General features: G+C 40.0%; 1 protein-coding gene across 5 annotated transcripts in view; it reads left to right on the top strand.

Annotated features, from left to right (window-relative positions):
• The window catches only part of ZNF516 (zinc finger protein 516), a 127,519-nt gene extending 105,302 nt beyond the window's left edge, over nt 1–22,217 (top strand). For 4 of the 5 annotated variants that reach the window (XM_044426518.1, XM_044426517.1, XM_044426516.1 and 1 more), the window contains 2 exons: nt 5,415–5,519; nt 19,089–22,217. In XM_044426518.1, the coding sequence (XP_044282453.1) occupies nt 5,415–5,519; nt 19,089–19,309 (326 nt within the window). In that variant the 3' untranslated portion in view covers nt 19,310–22,217. Of the gene's footprint in view, nt 1–5,414; nt 5,520–6,498; nt 6,567–19,088 lie in introns of all 5 variants that reach the window. The other variant, XM_044426519.1, reaches the window with a different exon arrangement.
• Nucleotides 22,218–22,561: the final 344 nt, after the last annotated feature.

Below are 22,561 nucleotides of genomic sequence, written 5' to 3'. Positions count from 1 at the left end.
CCATAATTGGGATGTGTACGATGAGTGCCCATTTGCAAATATTAGCCAAAGTCAGAGACCCTCAGCATTTGGCTTCTGACACCAGACTGTTCATGCTGTTCAAGGAACCATGAAAATGACGAATTCAGTAGGGAAATACAGTGGGGGAAAGTCTAGAGGCTGAATCGGCTTTCAAAACTGTACGCACTAGTCTCACAAGTGTCTAATAGTTAGAACAAAATAGTCCGAATAGTCAGTGCTGGATAGGCATCACAGTTTGTACTGCATTGTCAAACCCCTGGGCATGGCATTCCCAACACAGCTTTTATCAGTCCTAACAAATCCTAAGAATTAAACGTAAGAAATCTTCTACGTTAATTTAGTTTTCATTTTCTTTTCTGAATCTGGTGCAAATAACTAGCATGCAGTATACTTGCTTGTACAGTAAAACAATTGCTTTGCTATGTGAAGGGTTCAGAGTAGCAGATCAGTTCCGAGAATATATTTGTATCCAACCTGAAGATTCAGATTAGTAGGAATTTAGAAATCCTGTAATGTGCGTTTGTCAGAGTTGAAGTTTCTTAGCTAGATCACCTTGTTTTGTTTTTGTTTTAGGTCATTCACAATCACTCTTCCTCCACCCTCTCTTTCAGGCACACAGGAACATTATTCATCTTCTAATTCTGAATATTCACTACACTTCTCTGTTACAGTAGATCTTTATTGGTCCCAGTAGAACATTCCCTTATGAATGCTTTAGTATGCAGTGGAATTGGGGCAGGTTTGGAGCTTTGACTTTTACATTTTAAATTGGCCCTGTGTTCTCAGGAGACAAGTGCACAGTTTTGTTTCCTTCTAGTAACACAGTGATTTTCCAATCCCTCGGAGAAATAGTTACAAGTACTGCCAGAATATCAGCACAATATTAGCATTTGTATTATGTCAGGCATTGAGTAGCTTGATGCTCGCTTAAGAATTTCTTAAACAACAACAGCAGCAACAAAACACACCTCAAATCTGTAGAGGTTATTTTTCTGTTTGAATATTGGTGTTATTTACAGCTATTGTATTAAATATGACACTAGTAGCATGGTAATTACCCCTTCTAGTTTCATAGGAATTTCTTTGTAGGAGGAGAAATTGAAATTTATGTAAATAAAAGTGACTAATATTTATATACACCTATACTCTCTTAATATAATATTGTTTATCCTGAGAGAGAACTCTGCAAAGATGGTACTGGATTCTGCATAAAACTATTTGCAAAAACAGACCTGAGAGTGCCAAATGTGAATGCTGTTTACCTTCAAGACATAGCAAAGCGTATTCCTAGAGCATACAGTTCAAGCATACTATCCATCTTGGACTAATCCAACCCACCGCCAGTGAGCTAATTCCTTTCTGTGCATAGTTGCGCAAAAATATTTCTGCAGTTCTGTTGTGTGAGTCAAACACAGGTTTGACTCTTCTCGCTGGAGTGAAATATGACACAAAACATTGTATGAATGCATGGTGTAGCTGAATGTCAGATTTTTGTAAAACTCTATAGTGCAGGGGTCCTCCAACTTTTTCAACAGGGGGCCAGTTGAAAGGTGCCGGAGGTGAGCATGGCCTGCCAAGGCCGTGCCGGCAAGGGGATGCAAGCCGGGGAGGGGGTGGGGGGTGCGTGCGGTGAGGCATATCGTTTTCTCCGAGCAAGTCCAAAACCATCTCCACACGAGCAAGCCACCCCTTCGCTTCCTCACTGCATGTGCACAGCGAGTCAAAACCTCTGAGATGGGCCAGATAAATGGGCATGGCAGGCTGGATTTGGCCCACAGTCCACAGTTTGAGGACCCATGCTATAGCGTTTATTCCCCATAGGCAAAATCCAGTGTTTTGCAGATGGACTTCCACTGACGAAACAGGACTTTTCCCTCCTGGTCTTCCTCTCCAGTTCATGCTGCTCCCCACATCTTCAAAATATATTTTCCATAGTCAGCCCAAATCCATCTGGCTACATGGTGGAGAAGGAACAGCCCTCATTCCCCCATGACATTGATGGAAATGTTCTTTTTGCTGGAAAGTTTAACCAATGCACTTCAGTATGGGATAAGACCAATTCAGTTGCTGTTTTCTACTCTACACCTCTGCTTCATGGCAAGATATTGACATTAACAGATTTATAACATACTTAAGGGGGGGTCTGAACACTCTATATGCCTTATCTCAGGCATTTGTAAGTTTCCCATGCAGCAGTGGTTTCAAGAACTTGGTCTTTGAACCCTTCCCCTGTATCGACATCGCCACTGTGGGACCCATGGCCGATACAACAAAACACTGTGCCTTAAAATGCTGCCCAATTTCAGTTCATTGCTATAAGTCTAGCAATGCTATTGCACCATGTCATCACCCATAGACCGCATGCTCTGGAAAGCCATCTGCCATTATTAATACTGCTATTGAGGAACACTGACAAGCTTTCGAGGAACTGTAGGATTTCCCAAAGCATAGTTGAAAACTATTCCCTTAGAGGGGTGTCTGTGAATTATTCCTGTGGAATCAATGTTATCTACCATGATTGCAAGAATTTGCTTTCCCAGATATACGTTGTTAGAAAAACCCAAACATATTTCTGGATCACATTCAGAAGATATACTCTGTATAGTCTAGAAAATAAGTAAAATACAGTAACCAAGTTAGCAGTATTTCTATTTCACAAGAAATGTGGCCCTGTTTTGACATAAAAAGCCCTGAATGGCCTTGGCCCTGGTATCTGGAGGACTGTTTGCACCCATATATACCTACCCAGCCTTTGAGATTGATGCAAGAAGGCCATTTGCAGGATCCATCTCTCAGGAAAATAATAGGAGGGGCTGACAGGAACAGGGCCTTTTCTACTGCTGCTCCCCATATTTGGAATGCTCTCCCTAAGGATATTGGCCTGACACCATCTCTGTATTCCTTTCAGTGCCAGGTGAAGACTTACCTTTTAAAAAGATATTTTAATACCTGATTCTTCCCATGGATGCCACTATGGCCTGCTGGGTTTATTAATTTTTTGGAATTTTATATTTGTATTAGATTAATTGGGGTTTAATTGTTTAAATTTTTATTGTTGAATTTTAACATTGTGTTTTTAGAATGTGTTATTTTAACAGTGTGCCACCCAGAGATGTCATAGATAGAGTAGATGTCATATGAATGAAAGAACGAAGTTGGGTTGGTGAAAGAATGGTGCCTTCTTTACTCATTTTTCCATGGTTAAGGTGACTTTTAAGCATCAACTTTTGAATTATTAGGCGGGTGGAAGTTTAGGAACCAGTTTGCCTTAATCCTTATGCGCTAATTTCAGTAGGTGGAGTAGGGAGTATTGCTCCCTGACTCCAGGACTGGTGGAGGATGAGTAATGTCACATCTGTGAGAGAGAACAAAGGGAATACTTAAGGATATAGCAGGAGACAAGGTTAAATCTGTCTTTTCTGTCCAGTGGTCCCAGTGTCTGGAGTGAAATCCATGTTGCCCACACGTGACTCACCCAGATTAATGGCTTTTTTAATTTGGTCTCAAGAACTTCATCAGAGACTCTGAAAAGTCAATGGGAGCCAATCCTGGGCTCTGAATTTTGTTCACACTAAAATGGTACTGGTTACTTTTATCATATGTTTTCGTAGTGCTTGGAGTCTGCAAATTAGAGCCCTAGCCAGTAGAACAGCCTTTTTTCCATCATCATCTGAAAATAAAACCCTGCCATGCCCCCATCCCTATCTGAGATAGAAAAATGAACGGAGCTATGGGCCTAGCTTTGTATTTCTGGCTGTTAGTAAAGTGTCCCCTCATATATTTTTCTCCTTGCCAGGCTCCTGTGGAGCAAGGTGGGTAGGCTGAAGCAGGAAGGCTTGTCAGTGAGGAGAGGATCAGAGAAAGGAGCCTGCTGCAAAGCCGAGCAAAGGAGGAATGGCAACATCTGGCAAGGCTGTAGGGACAGTCACTTGGCCACAGGAGCAGTTGCATTTGCAACATCGTCTTGCTTTGTGTCTCTGTAGCCTGGCATATGACTGAGGTGAAGTGCTATAAGAAATTAGGGTTAGACTGGGATAGCTGGCTCAGACTTAGTGACAAACCATAGTGAATAAAAGCCAAAGTTCACAAGGCAACTTGAAACCATGGCTGCACACACATCACTGTTACTTGGTTGGGATAGTTTCAGATGTCATCTAAACAGATTATCATTTTGGGCATCCAAACTGGTGGAAAAGCAATCTAGAAACATTTGAAGAAAATTCACACACGCCTACCTCTTGTTTCCTACTTCTTGTTTAGTGTTATATCTGATTGTATATGAATGTTTGTGTGTTTATATTTAATAATTTAGGACTGTTTTTCTACTGGACATCAAAAGTTGTACATTTTGCAAAGCCAGACAATTCTTATTTTGGCATTATAACTTTCTGTTCCAGAAGAAAATTAAAATTGGAATAAATTCCATTATTTTACTTTGCTTTCCCACTACCCCAAGTATTTTGGTAGGTTCAAAATCTTGAAGCATCACTGACAGTACTTCAATGATTTCATTTTAGCAGCAGGACATGCTAATAGCAAATAAAAACCTTTTTTCCACCCCTTTTGAGGAGACTGTCTTACCAAAATAGCAAAGAAGATACGCAAATATTTTGCGAAAATAAGTAACCCAATAAAAGTCAAATGTGTCCTTTCTGATCAGCAGTAAAAAGACAACGACCAGCCCTTTAAGTCAGATACTGTAAACTGACCTTTGGAAAAAAAGAAGAGGTTTGAGTCGTTTTCCTCAAATGCTAATGGCCTAGAAAACATGTTTATTGAGGGCTGGCAGAAGACTGCTGTGTTGCTACTATCTCAAAATGTCCGTAATGACACTTTGATTCACAGATGTCTTCCGTCTGTGCCTCAGAGGTCTGGGGTCAAAGCTGCACCGGCAGGCAGGTAAGGCAGGGCTAAAGGTTTGATCGGTTTGTGATGGCTCCGCTCACTCCGCATTTGTCTCCAAGGTATTGCAGCCCGGGGGGGACAGTCGGGCTCTGGTTCTACTCACTTCCTATTATCCATGTGACTTGTCTCCGCCACGCTGGAGTCACTTTGATTTGCCTGATGTACTGCTTGACAAAGCTGGGTGATGGCTGAAAAGTGGATCCAGCTGCTATGAAAAGCACACACCTGACATGCCAGTCCTGGTGCGGGCACATCATGGGGAGCATTTTTTAATTCAATGTAATTTATGCATTCTTGCAGTCCTGTGTGTGCCTGGCCTGTCAGCCAGAGCCTAGATGAAGGCTGACAGTTGTCATCCAGGGCCTGAAGGTAGCCTCACATAATGACACATTAGACATACTAATGATGTTTTCCTCTGGCATAATGTTTTCTTCTCAACTTTCCCTACTCCTCTCTCCTCCCTCCTCCCTCCTCTCTCTCCACCACAGGGATGCTTAGGACACAAACGCGCCAAGGAGACTATCTCTGCATGGAATGTGGGAAGGGCTTTACCCAGCCCAGCCACCTCCGGACCCATCTCAGATCTCACACAGGTACCCTTTCCTATCAGTCCTTAAAGAGGGTGGGAGAGGCCCTTGCTAACCGTGATTGACCTTATTGCTCATCTACGTACATTGCTAACACAAATGTTTTTCGAAAGTTTTCCCATTTTGCAGCATTTCACTTTGGATTAGCATTATTCTTGTTCCACTTCATGTACCCGATGTCACCCCCTTCTTCCTCGCATAGCATTGCATTGCAACTGAAATCAGCCTGTTTGTAGTTTCTTCTCCCCCACCCCACCTTTAAAGAAACCCACCATTTTAATTAGAATACTCTGGAATGAATATGCTAATGAATTCTGTTGCCACCAGCGCAAATTGAAATCAAAGAACCTTTTTGAACGAAACGTAAAGCTTTGTTTCTCTTTCTCATTGCTAAGCACCAAAAGAAATCTGGGGTTTTGTGGGATGGGGTGAAGGGTTCCCTTTAAAATCTAAATCCTACTTAGCCTGGGAAGTGATAAACTCTCAATCTCAGCCCTCTTAAAGCTAGAACGTAATTTACTGTGGATCTAAAGCTACTAGTGTGCCAAGACACCTCAATAGCATTATATGAGACAATGAGACTAGAGGATTTCTTTTCTCTTTCTCCCCCCACCCCCCTTTTTGGAGAAGTGTGAATGATGCATACATAAGCCAGTCTGATGTAAAATGACAGAGGCCAAATGGTAAGTAATTCAAGAAGAGGGTCCCTTTACACATACACTGATAATTAATGTTGTCAGTGATTGCTTTCTTCAGCACTGAAGTCTGAATTAAAAAGGGCAGTGGCCTTAGGCTGCCATTAGCACACTCTCTTACAGTAAGTGTTACGGTAAATTGGTATTTTCCGGCTACGGGAGAGGAGCTGGTGTCTTTGCTTTCCCCCACCCTCCCCCAAATGTGGTTAATTTGTAATGGAGTCAAATAATGTAGACACACTAACGAAGCTTGAATGTTCATCTGTTAACAAGCCCCCTTGTTCCCACAGTGGTATTTGAGTCTAATGGACTCCGAGGTACTGAAGTTCACACCACCTCCGCAGATGCCCCAAAACAAGTATGTTTTACAATTAATTGGGTATTTGGTTTTTAATGTGGTAGCTGGGGGAAAAAAACAGTTGCACCGTGATACTCATCAGTAAAGCACTGACTCCTTAGATATTAACATGTAAACAGTCGCAATGCTGTACTTATTTTAGATCCTAATGTTTATGAGAAGCCCTTACATAAATGGGCTGATTTATTTGCAATGGGCAAAAACGCTAATAATATATTGCTAAGGAAGCTGGAAACGTGATTCTCCAAAACAGCATGTAAAATTGAAATACCAGTTTCAACAGATATGACTTCAGTATTTCTCTTATTTCTGAAGTGAGGCAGCAATAAAACTAATGCATACCCTGTGTTTTCTGAAGAGTATTCCTATTGCATAGCTCTTGTCTTTGAAAGACACTTATCTTTCAACCTCTGTGGACTCTGTGTGGTGGTGTGTGTTTTCTTCTCTTGACAAACACTTGGCTGTCCTCTAAATTGTCTTATTTTCACCAATCCTGTGAGCTGTCCTGGACATTAATCCTCACTTTTTTCTTCTTCCCTGGTGTTCCTGAATTTACTTTTACAGCTGCTCACTTCCAGGCCATGTTCCTATCCCAACCCATCCAGGCATAGGAAAGGCCTAGCAACTTTCAGAAACAAGTCCCATTGCTTTTTCTGTGTCTTAATGAAACCCTTCATAAGCACAGATCTCAAATCCAAACCCTATTTGGGCAGTACTGAATAAGTGATGTTTGAATAAGTATTGCAGTCTATATGAGGAACTTAGCTTATTTGCTGTGACATTGTCTCTACCATTTAGTATGGCAGCATTGCTTGGTGTATTTTGGTCAAGAATCCCAACTACACGGCATGGAACAAGCAACACCCTGCAAACCTGAGAACATCCCCTTGAAAGTATAGATAGATAGATACCTATCAAAATGGCTTATCTGTGGCAAGTCACCCCCTGTCCTATTCATAACACTGGTGAGGGAACACCAAGGATTTAATACCAAGGGAATAACTAGTATCATATTGGCAATTTCCACTTCCTTGAGTGTGGCTGTCAGGAGAGAAAGGAACCCAGTGTAATGGAAGGATGACTACCTAATAACTTTAGTTTTTCTGGAACTCTGAACATTTAGTCTACTAAAGTGGTTTGCTCTTGGAAATTGATAGATCTCAAATGGTTCCATGAATCCTTTAGAGGATTTTCTGGCCACTAGAACTGATTAAGCCCTGAATGACCTGTGGAGAGGACCTGGATGGTAGATATGCTCTTTCATTAAGCATCCTTGGCTTGAGTACAGAGCACAGGTCCTCTGACTTTCTGAGAAACTTAAGAACCTGGACAAATGACTAGAGCAGCAATGAGCTAAATCTGTTCAAGGGCATGTTAGGGTTCATTCCATAGCAGTAAGTGCAGCAAAGATGCCTTCCACTGATAAGAGTAGTGTCCTCTAGGATAACTGTTTTGGTACTTAAGTGGTTATGTTGCATTCTAGACTCCGGGGTAGTGAAGAAGAGCCTTCTGAAACCTACTGTGATATTTTTGGAAGACACTTTGCGAATAAAAAGTTTTGGTTGGTGTACCAAATGTTTTCCTTTCTGAAGAAGACACAACTGACCACAGGGATCCATGCCTTAATTGGCTCTCATCTAGATTACTATAACATGTTGCACTGCTTTATCTCTGAAAGTTTTCATAAACTATGGTCAGTACTAAACGTGGTGGTTAATCTGTTGCTTTGCGTGCATATAGCAGATCATAAAATAATGATCCCTACTTCACTCACTTCCAGTTTCTGTGCCCAAAGTGCTGGTACATACCTATAAGGTTTCAGGTAGCTTTGGACCAACTGCCCTTGGTGAATCTACTCATAATGTACACTCATCATCAGAGAACTGTTATATATCCCATTGCTTAGGGGGGAAAAAAGATCTTGTCACAAAACAAGACCATTTCAGTATCAGTGCCCCCTTCCTTCAGATTCCTTTATCACTATCCTCTTTGACCTCCTTCAGATAAGCAGTGAAAACTATTGTTCTGCCAAGCTTTCATCTGAGTTTTTGGTTTCTTCTAAAAATAATAATAAAAAGCCCGTTTGTATTCCTAGTTGATTTTTAATGTATTAGTGTTTTATTAGTACCGTCTTGCCTATGTTATAACATTGCCTTGAGCACCTACTGGTTGTAGTGAGGATTCACAAATATGACAAATAAATAAACAGAAATAATTTTAGTAGGAAAGAATGCATAATTATGTACAGGATTCCAGCTCATCTGTAGTTGAAGAGGAGGCAGAATTTGTGAAAATGTACCATAGTACTGGCCTTATCATTAAATAGTGCACAGTGGTGACCTCAGATGCTTGGCAATGAAGAGTTGGACAACAGAGCTGTATGTGCTATGTGGCCTCTCCTGCTTCTTCAGAATTATTCTGCTGTCCTCAGATATGGTGGAGAATTCTTTTCTACCAGCAGTGTTGAAATAAGTTTCAATTGCTAGTCCAGTCAGCTTTGGAAATGGAATTTGACTCAAGCAGCAAATGTTTTGGGCCTGTCCTGCAGCTGAAAGTTATAAACCTTTGCCCTTATTACCTTTATAAACCTTTGTTATAAAGTTATAAACCTTTGCCCTTTGTGTTGTAAGCTGCCCCGTGGCTTCGGCAAGGGGCGGCATAGAAATGTTATAATAATAATAATAATAATAATAATAATAATAATAACAACAACAACAACAACAACAACAACAACAACAATACAACAACAACAACAACGAACTAACCAGAGATCTACTGGTAGATTCTGATCTACCTTCCGCCCATCTTGTTATGTCTGATTCTCTTGAAAGCAGCAAATGACAATAGTTTCTAAACAGAGGGGGCCAAAGCGCACTAATCTCACAGCACGGTGAGTATCTTTTCTGCAAAGGTTTTTGGTGGTTAGCCATCTGCAGCCGTTAGTTCAGTGCCTTCTCTTTGTCATAGCTGTAATTTCCTTGCACATATGTATCTGCTGACGTGTCAGCAGTGTTGTTAATTAAACTGCAAATGTTCGCCGTGTCTTGTGTTACATTTCTCACTGCTGTAAACAATAGAGAATCCATCTTCTGTCTCACTTTGTAGTTCATTGTTGAAGGTGGGGAGGCGATTTCATGCCTCCTGCACTCTAGTAACACCACCATTTCTCTGTGAAGAATATCGCTGTTTTCTTAATTGGAGAGGATGTCAGATTCTGGTTGCTGCAGTGCCAGGTCTGAATTACCAAATTCTCATCTCAGATCACTTTGGCTGTTCTGTAATAATTGAAATGAGCTTTTCATATACCTAGATCAGGTTGGTTTCCAGTCGTAGCTCTTAACGCTGTGGCTACAACTGCACCAACCCCATATTTAAGAAGCTAAACGAAAGATATAAAGCCCAAATGTTCAGATTTGTGTCCAAGGATGTGCTCCTTATGTTTGGAGGCGCTCCATGCAATGAAGAACCAAGAGTCTCCTATTTAGACTATCACCCATCCTTAGTACAGGGTGGGGGAAATGTGCAAGGGTAGGGAAGCCACTAGTACGTTTCTCCTTCTTACATATTTGTAATTTAATTACACCTAAGCAGGGCTATTATCATCTTAGATTTTCAATATAATTACACTGCAGCTGGACAAGCATGTTTTTGAAGCATTATGTAGAAACTCAGTTTTTCTGCAATTGATTTAAAATAGATCATTGAACACTCTGGATTTCCAAGACCGACTAAGACAGCTAGAGGGTTAACCAGAGCCAATTTATAGGACTATATGACTCCTTATAATCAGTTGTATTGATATCCTGTTCCCAGCACGATTAATAGCCCTAGGAAGAGGATACCTAAAGGACTGCTTCCTCCCATATGAGCTTACCTATCCAGTAAGACCAACTAAAGAGGCTTTTATCAACATCCTGCAGATAGCCAGGTTTCTGCTGATGAGAATGTGGATGACAATCTTCTCTGTGGAATTCTTCACCTAGAGATGGTAGTCCTGCTTCTTTCTGATGGCCTTCTTCCATCTTCCCTTTCTGACAGGCTTTAAAAGTTGCTGATCCTTGGATAATATATTTTGTCAGCAGCATTCCTGTCTTTTTAATTTGCCATTTAAAAATTCATTTAAAAATGCAGTCGGTTATATTGAACATTTTTAAAATAAATGGAAAGATTTGATATAAATATTTTAAATCATACACTTGTCCAGTTATCTCTTTCTGGTGTCAGAATCAAACTGTCTGTATTAGCTGTTCTTATATATTTTAATAGAAGTGACAATATTATGTTTGTGAAGATACATGAAAAGAGCTGCTCCTACCATTGATATGAATGAAATCTTCACACTGGAAGTGAACACTGTAGTGTCTACTTAACTCTAGAATGGCAATATTCAACTGCTTTCAGTGGAGCAGGTCGCATACTGAAAACAATTTTGAAGTCTACAGGTTTGCTCATGGTGGCATTTACCACCAAACTTAAGTTTTATACAAGTGTTCCTTGAATTAATATATTTTATAAGTGCAAGCCTTAATATACTCATAGTTCAAAAGCATACAATAAGTTTCAAAAGTCCTTTCTGTGAAAAGTTTGAAGTAAATGTTCACAGTAAAATATTAACTGCCTTAAACATTCTTAAATAAAGGGTTTTTTAAGGTCTGCTGCAAGAGATGAATATATTTATAATATACAAATGTCCATGTGTTTCACAGAGAAGAGAAAAGAGATCAAAGTGAAATACCGGCAGCAAAAGCATAGAAACGTAGAATCAGAGCAAGTCAGAAGGTTCCTCTCGGGCCATCTAGTCTGACCCCCGGCTACAGCCGGTTCTGCTCATGACATGCCTACCTACCATAAATACTACTATAACAAGATTTTATTTAGACAATTTTTGTCACATAGCAAGGAATTAAATTCCAATCAAAAATATGATAAAACCTCAATATCTTTACCTAAAAAGCCTGTTTGACATTTCACTGACATATAGTATAATATCATGTCTGGTCTCTTTGAATTTCTCAATTTCATGATTAATAGTTTATTTTTGATTATTGCAAATGTTATTTTTAGCTGGTTATATGGAGTTCAAGATGTTCATTAATCAAAATAATACATGATCAACAAATAAATGGCAATCTAATTTGTCTCCTTCATAGCTATGAATGTTATGGTACAAATAATTAAGAACAGGTAGGTTTATTTTGAACAGGACTGTGATGTTTCTACCTCTTAGGTCACAGATGATACACAACTACATCCCAGCAACCTTTAATTTTTAGCTGAATTTGCGCACATTCCCTCATCATCTCTTTTATTATCATTTTTAAAGAATAGTTTCTATATAACATAGAAGCATGACTAAGGGAGAGAAAATTGTTTCAAACATTGGACACCACAGGTTCATTTACAAACCTGTAGAAATGTCATGGTCCACTTTTACATCACATGAACTTTTTTTCATGTGTAGTGCAATTGCACACATTTAGTGCCATTTGCACCCATCCTTCAAAAAAAGTACCAGAGAGTTTTCAGAGTTGGGAGCTGCAAGTCCTATGAAACAGAGGGGGGAAATAAAATGCAAGAGTGGGGTGGATCAGAGATCTCACGAGCAGAGTTCCATTAATGGAATTGTTCATTGACAGCAATGGAGGCATTTTTATAGTTATCCCATCCTATTCTGTATGCCTACCGCCTAACAAACTGCTCTGGAAGACCAGAGGGCACTCTGGACAAGTGTTAGAAGTTTTCAAAAGGCTATTGAGTAAAAAACCTTCTCTGTCCCTTGCATGACTGACAGCCTTTGCTGGATCAGTAGCCCATCCATGAATTGAAAGGCTAATCTGGATCCCAACGTGAATAACTTAATCAAATGTTTGTATGGAGACAAATGTTGGTAGCACCACAGATAGGGTCTCCTTTTTTTATGACATTTATTTTCATAATCCTTAGTTTCTTCTTGATGCCAATTAACTCAATCCTTTTATCACATCTGGAAGTGAAATATAACTGATGTTGCACAAGCGCTTATTGCAAATTAGGGACTTGAGTTTTTCACCTTGAACAAAGATTGCCAGTCATTGATCTGTCATGATGATTATTTAGTTAATTAAATTCTTTCCTGTCCAATAACTGAAGCTTTCTAGCAGTTTACGTCAGTGCATACAACACAACAGGAAATACAAGTAACAGTAAAGAAATAATAAAAACTGTGATTTAAAGCCAGATTTAAAATGAATTAAACAGCTACAGTAGCTAACACTGATTCAGTCAGAAAACCTGTTAGCTGACATACCTCAATATATTATTTAGAGCTGATTTAAAGTCCTATCTTAAAGGGCCATCTTAACATGACACTGATAGTACAGTTGACATTGGCAGATCTCAGTGAGGAGTTTATTCTATAATTGTGGGGTTGCCTATAAGAAGGCCCTCTGCTTTGTTGCCACCAACAGCCTGCCATGTAAGTCACACTTGTATGCAAGCCCCAGACCTTAATTGTAGCATACAAGTACATTGTATTTGGGGAAAGTGTTGCACCAAGTAATGCACACTTTGTAGGATTAGAGCCAGAATGGATGTGGACATGGAATCATATAAGCACTCAGTGCAAGCAGGTCAGAATTGCTGTTACATGTTTGGATCTTTTGGTACTGGCTGTTGGTTTGGCTGCAGCATTTTGCACAAACATTAGCTTCGGAACAGTTCTTAAGGGCATTTCCCATCACACATCCCTACTCAATGGTTTAATGGTGGTGGTAAATAGCATGGGGGACAAGATCAATCCCTGAAGAGCACCATGCTAGAGATTCCAAGGAGCCAAGCAGTATTCTCCAAGCACTACCTTCTGGAGCTAACCATCCAAACAGGAGCAGAACCACTGCAGTGCAGCACCTCCCACTCCCAATGCAGAATCGCCCAGGAAGGATTCCATGATCAGCGGCATCAAAAGTCTTATGACCTTGCTGATCGAGGAGAATCAACAAGGTCACACTCCCAGTTTCTCTCCCTGTTTCTCTCATCATCATACAGGGTTACCAAGGCTGTTTTCATGCCAAAACTAGATTTACTTAACTATATTTAATTAATTATTTAAAATATTTCTACCCCATCCTATATGAAAATCCTGCCAAGACAGCTTACAATAATTAAAACAATAAACAGAACAATAAGTAAATAACATAAATAATACCAACAAAACAAAATGCAACTGTTAATACTAAAGCCAGTTAAAATTCCTTAATCCTTAAAATAATGGGTAAATAAAAAGGTTTTTACCTGGTGCCAAAAATAATAGAAAGTTGGCACCAGGCGAACTTCTCTGGGGAGCGTTTTCCAGGACTTGATTGCCCAGAAATACTCCATCCACACTTAAGCCATCTCCTGTTTTGTTTTATTGCTCTCAGTGCTAGGGTGCACCAGGACATGTGCAAGCTCTACTGCAGAGAGAGGCTCTCAGGAAAAATTCTGTTAACAGCTGGGTCATCTCTGTATTCCAGAGATCAACAAGGGGTTTTACAGGACTGCCAGCCATATCAGTCAGGAACCCCCAGAGAGCCCTCTGGAACCCTTTGGGATACATCAGCCTCTGGGAGCAGATAATTTTAATAGACCACCGCCTCACAAAGTTCTCATTATGATACATCTCGACAGATGCTGACTGTGTCATGACAAAGGGACTGTTCACAGTCCCCTACCTCTAGATCAGTATCGTTGGTTGAGAGAGAGAGAGAGAGAGAGAGAGAGAGAGAGAGAGAGAGAGAGAGAGGATGCCTATAAGCCATGGTAAAGTCCTCCTTCCTGGTACTCCAGTCTACCCTGTTGTGGCATCAGGTGCACTGGTGGTCAGGCCAAGAAAGGCTAACTCCTCCCTTTTCACCCATCTAGGTCACATGCCAGATCAGCCATCTTGTTGGCTATTCCATCGTGGATAAGGGAGATCTTATTGTGGATAGATCTGACATTTAAATAGAAGCCAAGCCTAGTCAGGCAATCAAGCAATGTGGGATCTGACTAATATGTTGCACAGTCTTCTGTGCTTTTGCAAGAAGATGTTGCATCTTACAGCTTCCATCTTGGATTGGCCCTGGAGGCAACATGCTCTTGATTCATCTGCTGAAGGCTCTAAGAGCACTGTAACACCATGGCCTTCCCCTTTTCTCTATGGCAACTCTTTCTAAACAGCAAAATTATCATCTGAGTAATTTCAGCATCATTCCTAAATATATGCCAGCACATTTGGGTAAATTGGACCTCAGAGTGGACTCACAAGCAGTTGTGATCGGCCAGACTTTGAAGAACTGAAACAACAGTAGTGTAGAATTTAGGGTTTCCATCTTCTGATTGCAAAAATATGTTGCTTAATCAGAGGCAGCCCTATTCGGCTTGGAGAAAAATTGATACTTGAATGCTTGCCTGCAGTGTGTGCAGACAGTTTTTTATGAGCATGCAACCAAACAATTGATTTGAAGTTGTTTGGTTTGAAGACAGTTAAAATAGCCTCAGTTACCTGGCATCTTTATGGCTTAGTTGTGTTTTAGTACCTCCTTAGCCCCAACCTGTAATGGCTGCAGTTCATCTCTTCCATGTAACAGGCAAACTTCTCTTCCAACTTTCTTTTTAAATGCTTTCACCCTCGTGCCTCTTTTAGCACTTTCCTTTATGATAATGGCAACATTCACACAAGATAATTATATATTCTAATTTAGCACAGGGGGCTCTGTTCCCATCTTAGTAACACCAGTCTGGAAAAGCTTTGCTCTTAGCTATGGCCTTCTCCTTTAGTGTTGTACCCAGGGAGAATTCTACTTAACTTGGTCTGCTTCTGGAAGAACTCTCACCCCCTCCCTTGTCTCAGCCCCTGGCCTTCTCTTTACTTTTACATTGCGGGACAGTGATAACCCCTTTCATGTTTCTCTGCTGCTTGTGATTCTCCTCTGTGGGTGAATTACAATGGGACCTTTAGGGCAACCTTCCCCAAGAAATTACTGATTATGATGGCTGTCCCACATAAAGAGCCTAATTACACCCTTGGGGCATGGTCCTTTATTCTATTTCTCCTCTCATTTTTGTTTTTCTAGCAGTTCTTACCTAAGGAAACTGGAACAAGCTGCTCCGTTTCCTTCCTACCACAAAGTCTTCCCATGTTCCCTGGTGTAGCCTTCTCAGTGTGTGATTATGTGTAGTGCATTGTGTTTAATCAGGGTTTTTCTTTCTTAATTTAATGATGAACACTTCCCTCTTGCAACTGTGTGCCCATCTCTTAGGCATCATGTAGTCACAGAAAATTATAAGACATCTTTCTTACCTTCCTGCAAGAAAGCAGCATCCAACTAAAGAAATTTTATGACATCTTTCACTCAGTTACCGTTTCCTACATTTCAAATATATGGCAGTCTGCACAGCAGCTTGTCCCCCTTTTAATCTTGCTGCAAATCTTCCTTTCTCACAGCAGACTTTGACTGCTAAATGCCTTGAATTCTGGGCCAGTTTTAATTAGGATTTTTTCTAAATCTATTAGCAAAGGAAAGGCACTTAATACATTATGTCAAACAATGCTGGCTTTTTCTTTAGTTCTTTCCAGGACTGCTGTGGGCATGGCTTGAAATTTACTAGGAATATTTTCACATGGAAGTTTTGTCTTATTTTGTGTTAATTTAAAATTGTCTGTTTCCCTTCATCAACACATCGGCTTAAGGTTAATGTATGAATGTAAGATTCCTCTTGCCGTATAGTTTAGCCATCAGGATTGTAAGCCTAATTGCTGAGACAGGGCTGCTCACAGTGTGGTTGCCTGGGAGCTGTAGGCTCTGTTTTCATTCGTGGCTTTATTCTGAGGTTCGCTTGGGTGTAGAATAACGCCTTGTGCCTTTGTACTGTGGTAATTTCCTTTACAGAAATTGGACAAGATTCTTAAAGCTGACATAACATGGTGAAAGATTTTCCTCATTTCACTGTGTAACTCCCAAATCTGGCTTAGTTTTAACAAGCCTTTTCCCAAAATGAGATTTGTGTGCTATCAGGTCCAAGTCTATTTTAAATACAAAGAAAGTGGAGAGAGAAAAAGAGGTCTTGAAGTTGCCCATCAGCATTTAGCACCTGGAAAGTGTGCTGAGAAGGGTGCTTATGGGCTTCTTCTCCATTTATTTAGATATTATGTTTCTATTCCATCCCCAAGGCCAAAATCCTCTTCTCCATTTGACCCTCACAAAATCCTGTGAGGTAGGTTAGCCTAATAGTCAGTGACTGGCCCAATATCATCTATTTCTGTTTTAATTACAGCAATTATTTCTACTTGCACAAATGCAAATAATCATGTGGCAGATCTGGGTGGTCTTACTTGGTGATGCATTCCTTCTTCAACTTAATTAAAGTTGCTTGTAGTACTGTTCCTCCAAGATGAAGATCCAGTCACAGAGGCAACTTAAGATCTGGTTTAGAGAAACTTTGCCCACACAGGCAGGACTGCAGATGTTCATTTGTGAGAGTGGCTTATAATTGGCAGTGGGTGTTAGTCATGCCATGGAAACCCACAATATGTGTGTCAAGTTGGCTTAACTGGGGGTTGTAAGCCACCTTGACAACCCATGGCGTATTTTAGGGTTTGTCTGATATACAATAGGTTGTCAGGTACAAACCCAGATAACACAACCCTTGGGGGTTAAGATAAACCATTAGTGAGTTGCTTGGTAAGAATGTCAAAAAAGACCCCAAACTTGCTTCTCTTACCAAGTAGCTAGCAGAAGGTTACCACTATCAGCCATCCCCTAATGCTGAGCAGTGCTTGGGGCTGATTGGCAAAGACTTCCCACCTACTTCCTGCTACATGCTTTCTATATACCAGCATATTTTCCTGCCCAAGAAGACATTTTTGACCTCTTAGAAATCCCATCATAAAAATTGAAGCTCCTTCTGAACAGATCAGCTGATCTGTGAAAGAGTAATTACTTATGTAAAGGAATAGTTTGCATGTTACTGATATGGGAATGCTTTAAAAACTTAGTGGACTCTTAAGTTTCTTCTCCAAAAACCTGGGGATCCTTCTGGGAAGGGGTTGATCTACCCCAGTTTTACTAGCAAGGTCCACTCCAGGCTTTGGAAGCATTTGACAGGTTGGCTTTTGACAGCTGTCAAATGCTTGCAAAGGGGGAGATGTTAATATCTGTATACCCAGTGGAGCAGTGGACAGGGTAAACACCTGCTGAACTTGGCCAACAGGCCTCTACCTTGCCCATTACCAAGTTCAGGCTCTTCATTGATGTTCCTGCATAATGTCAGTTTTCTGAAGTTGCAAAAGGACAGCAATAAAGATAGTATTATTTTTTCCTGGAATTATTTCTGAAAATTAAGGGGAGTGGGATTTTTAAAAGCAGGCAACAAAAATAGGTTCTCCTGGGGCACTTTGGAGCTTATACCTGTCAAAAGAAGGACTGAGAAGCAGGTTTTGTAATTTGACAGATATCTGCAGGAGCCCTGAGGGAGAAGGAGGGTCAGTAACCCACAGTGCACCCTATCATCCCTCAGGCACATCATGTGTCCTCAGGTGATTGACTTGCCCTGCACGATTAGTGCCACAATGAGGGCTGTTCTGTGGTCTAACCCTCCCGCACCCCAGTGATGAGGAGGGAGTGGGGTTTGAAGGGAGAGAGGTTTTGTGTGGGGATCTGTGATTGGAAATGTCTGAAGCTCTCACAGAACAACATCTACCCAATTCTATTTCAAACAACCACCCGTCCAACATTCTATATATGTATGAATAGGGTTGGTTCTACACACATCATTAAAACAGATTATTAAACAGACTGTGTGTGGCCTGAATCATTAAAAAGCACTGGTTTCTTTCCTTCTTCCATTCAAGAGGCCATCTTGGCTATCTTGGATGGGATGTGTAATTGCATAGCTTTTAAGCTACTTGTAGGCTGCTCGGCCTAAAGAGTCACTGAAATTCCTTAGTGTACTAGTGTGTTGACTTCGTGAGACTGTGGGAGCCTGCTTCTTTCTGCTCGTGTGACTACAGGCCAAGGGAGCCGTACAACATCAGCTCAAGACATTTTGAAAACCTGAAATGGGTTACAGTGCATCTCCTATGAACTTTAATTCAGTACTGCCACCAAAATCATTTTGAAAAATACACTATCATTCAATTATACATTCCATCAATTGCCATAAAACTTTGCTTTCCCTCCTCCCTGCTAGCTTTTCTCCTCCTCCTTGCCATTCTTAACCTTTTCTTAAAGGCATCTTCAGTCACTATTATTTGCTATTCTAGTATGTCATAGAGTTTATAGGAACCTGTCGTGCTTTGCTCTCACTAGAGATGATTAAAAATAACTCTTTGTGATGTATTAGGTCAATGTTAATGTGTATAACACTAATAAAGAGGTAGCTAGGGCCAGTAAAAATGTAAAATTGATCATAGGCTCTAGCATAGGAATGGAAGTCGGAATAAAAGCTGTGACCAGGAAATAAGAATAATAAGGTGCTTTCCCCCCTTCCCTATTCTGTCCCCACTCCTCTCTCTCTTTCATTTAGGTGAGAGACCATTCCAGTGCAGATATTGTCCATACAGTGCCTCTCAGAAAGGGAACCTAAAAACACACGTCCAGTGTGTACACCGGGTACCTTTTGACAACAGCCAGTACCCTGATCGGCGTTTCCAACAGACTCCACATAATTATTCCAACAACCCCATGGAAGAACAGCTGGGAAACATCCTTGCAATCCATCCAGTCCCTGGAGCAACTGTGTTATAGCAAGATCTGTGTTCTGTGCTTTGCTAGAACAGTGATGCCTCTGAACTGTTAATCATTTTAAAATAAATGAAGAAGCTACACAAGATATATACAAATTGACATACTAATCAGTCCCCACGGTTCCTTATTTCCTTTATAATAAACAGTGGAGTTGGCAAGCTTTGTGGTGGTGCAAGGCATCTATATTAATCAAGATAACTTTTTTAGACACTGGAAAAAATTAAACTTTATATGATTTGGAGGGCGGCACTGCAAGAAAATCCTCCCTCGTGGTTGTTTTGATATGTTTTATTTTTATTCTTTTTAAACCAGGGCGGTTTTGGGAATGTGGGAAGGAGTGATTAATGAAGCTGTCATGCTGGAAAAAACCAACTCCTTAAAAAAGAGAAAGGAAAAGAAAAGCAAGGAAAAGAAAAGCAAAAGCAAAATGGAGGAGCCATTCAGTGCTGTGAAAGCCAAGCCTGATGAAGGATGAAAGGGACTGAAGGGAGAAGCAAGCCATCAGTCTGCAGTGAAGTTGTTTCATGGTAGTTTGGGGACCACTTGTATTTCCAGTGGACTTATCCTTGACTGCACACCATTAATAGTACGTGAATATGGAAATTGAAACACTCTTAAGAAATGCTTCTCTTCTCACTATGGAAAGAACCGAAAACAGCTAGTCAAACACTAAGAAGAAAACAGGCGTGTGTTCTTTTTTTTAAAACTCTCAGGGCCTTTCTATTTGTTTGTTTATTCTGCTTTTTCTTTCTTTAACACTGCTGTGTCCTGTGACCTGATCACTAAGGAAATGTGCATGCTTTTAAAAAAAAATTAAAAGGAGGAAAAATACTCAATTCAGCTGTTTAAAGCTGTTGATTTGTATGCTTTTACTATTAGAAAAAGAGGTGTTCCAGCAGATGTAGGCCTTTAGGGTACAGGATGTGCCTGTATTTTTGTGCATTTACCCTTTCTGGGCCCTGGTGACAATTTGAAAAAAGACGAATTCCTTCTTTGTGGTGGCAGGTCAGTGTTCATCTAACATGTTATGTCTTGTACTTGGTTGGGAATCACTGGGGTAAGGGGCAGAGAATGACACCTTTATATACCTCTTCTACAGTAACTCTTTTAAATGCAAGTTTTCAAGGTAGGGGGTGAGAGCGGCAGGTTGTTAACCATGCAGTGTCTGCAATTTATTAAAAATGTATTCCACAGGTAAAATATTTTCTTTTCCTTTATTGCTGTGACACTGTGTGTGATGGTAATAATTCAGAGTTTCAGTTTTTGCACACATAAGTTTATGCATCATCAGCATAAAAATATGCTGCCTTGAAAAAATATTCTGTGAATTTCTTTTGCAAAGACGAAGGAGAGGGAGGAGGAGGAGGAGAAGCTTTATTAGTTTTTTTATTGTAACATTTTTGTAAAGGCAGGAAATTGATTTTTTTTAAAAAAACGAGCATGCTAATTATATTTTTCAACAAAGCAATAATTTTACATGTACAGAAATGGCGCTAACCTTTTAATACTAATCGAGAGCAACCGTTTACTTTCTACAATAATCGGATAGTGCTGTTTTTGTAGTAAATGGGCTTCTTATACGAGCATTTTTAATATGTAATTTGTTTCTGTTCTAATGTTGTTTTGTCTGTATTTGACTTGGGATACTATTTGTTTCAAATGACTTGACTGTTCTTGCTTTGCAGTTGTTGACAATAATGTTGTAACTTTAATATGTAATTTGCTGGTTTGGGATTTTCATTTATTCCACATAGTTACACACCAGCTGTATGCCAACTATAATCCTGGTGTAGCTAAGAATGTCTGTGCAAATGCCTATATAAGTGATTGTAATCAGCTTTCTTTTGAAGTTATCTTGCAGAAATTCACATAGACACATTCCACGCTCCTTCCTCTTTCCTTGTCTCCCACTCCAACCTCATCTCTCAGCCCTCCAATCTCTTTTTCTGTATTAAATAACAGTTGATCAATTTGGGATTCACACTCAAGTGCTAATTTACTTTATTGAGCACTTATGGTATTTCTTTGAACTAAACAGGTGACGATTTGGAATGCACAAAGATAACTTATTTGCCTGTTTATGGTTTGCAGTTATTAAAATTCCTTCTGTCCCATCCCCCTGTTCCCCGGAAGTTATGTAAGTGTCATGCACAACTATAATGTTTATTTGTTGGTTGATTTGTGTGTGAGCGTCTTTCTTTCTTTCTTTCTTTCTTTCTTTCTTTCTTTCTTTCTTTCTTTCTATTTTAATTTTGGGAATGAAGGGTTTTTGTTTTTGTTTCTGTTTTGGTAACTGATATGGAAGGATCTTAGTTAATATTTAGAGTTTAAAAACTCTTCCTGAAGACAGCTTATTTCATGACTGTCTGACAGAGAGAGAATGTGGGGGGAAAAGAGAGAGGGGAAAGTGCTGTCACTGCCATTACCAGGGTACTAATCAGCAAAGTTTACAATCATAATTTAGCTACATGAAGAACAACAGCAGGGGAAATCAGTTTAAATAATTATATGCTGTGTATAGCACAGAAATGAGATTTTCACTTAATTAAACAAGAAATGGGAAGGGAGGGGGGAGCTGTTACTGAAGACCAGCCATTTTCACGTGTGAATCCCAAGCACTGTAATCTCCTTTATCATCCAAATTGTATCGATTTGTTAATTCAGTTAGACCCTAGTACTTAGTATGATTTGTGTTCTTATTTATTTAGCTCTTTGGGTTTCAAATAGCCTTTAAAAATAAGAAAGAAACTTGATAATTTTGTAGCATGACACACTTTGTAAGCCATCTTCTGACTGTTACAGAGATTCTGCTACCTCTATCGATTTGTTTCTTTTCCTTAACAGGTTTTCTACAGTGTTGCAGTCTAATGTACCTTAGACAATAAAGGGTTCAATTATGAGCACTGCAGATGGTGTATCAGACATCCCTTTCTCTATTTCTCCTTTCGTTTTCCTTCCATGTTTTACTCTCTATAAAAAAGTGAGCTTCCTGTCCATTACAGCTTCCCCACCCTGACTTTAAAATTTTGAGCAGTGACCAATACCCATATCTTGGAGTAATGGCATCTTTCAGAACTACTAGGTTTGTTTTCTTCTTTATATTCAGGCAATTTCCATTGCAAATCAATGGCTACATTCTTAAATTCTTGAAAGGGAGGGAGGGAGGGAGGGAGGGAGGAAGGAAAGACAGACAGACAGACAGACAGACAGACAGACAGACAGACAGACAGACAATTTATGGGATTAGCTTTA

Source organism: Varanus komodoensis, unplaced genomic scaffold (assembly GCF_004798865.1).
Source record: "Varanus komodoensis strain SLA01 unplaced genomic scaffold, ASM479886v1 scaffold17, whole genome shotgun sequence".
Lineage (NCBI taxonomy): Eukaryota > Metazoa > Chordata > Lepidosauria > Squamata > Varanidae > Varanus > Varanus komodoensis.
This window is presented reverse-complemented; position numbering and strand designations above follow the sequence as displayed.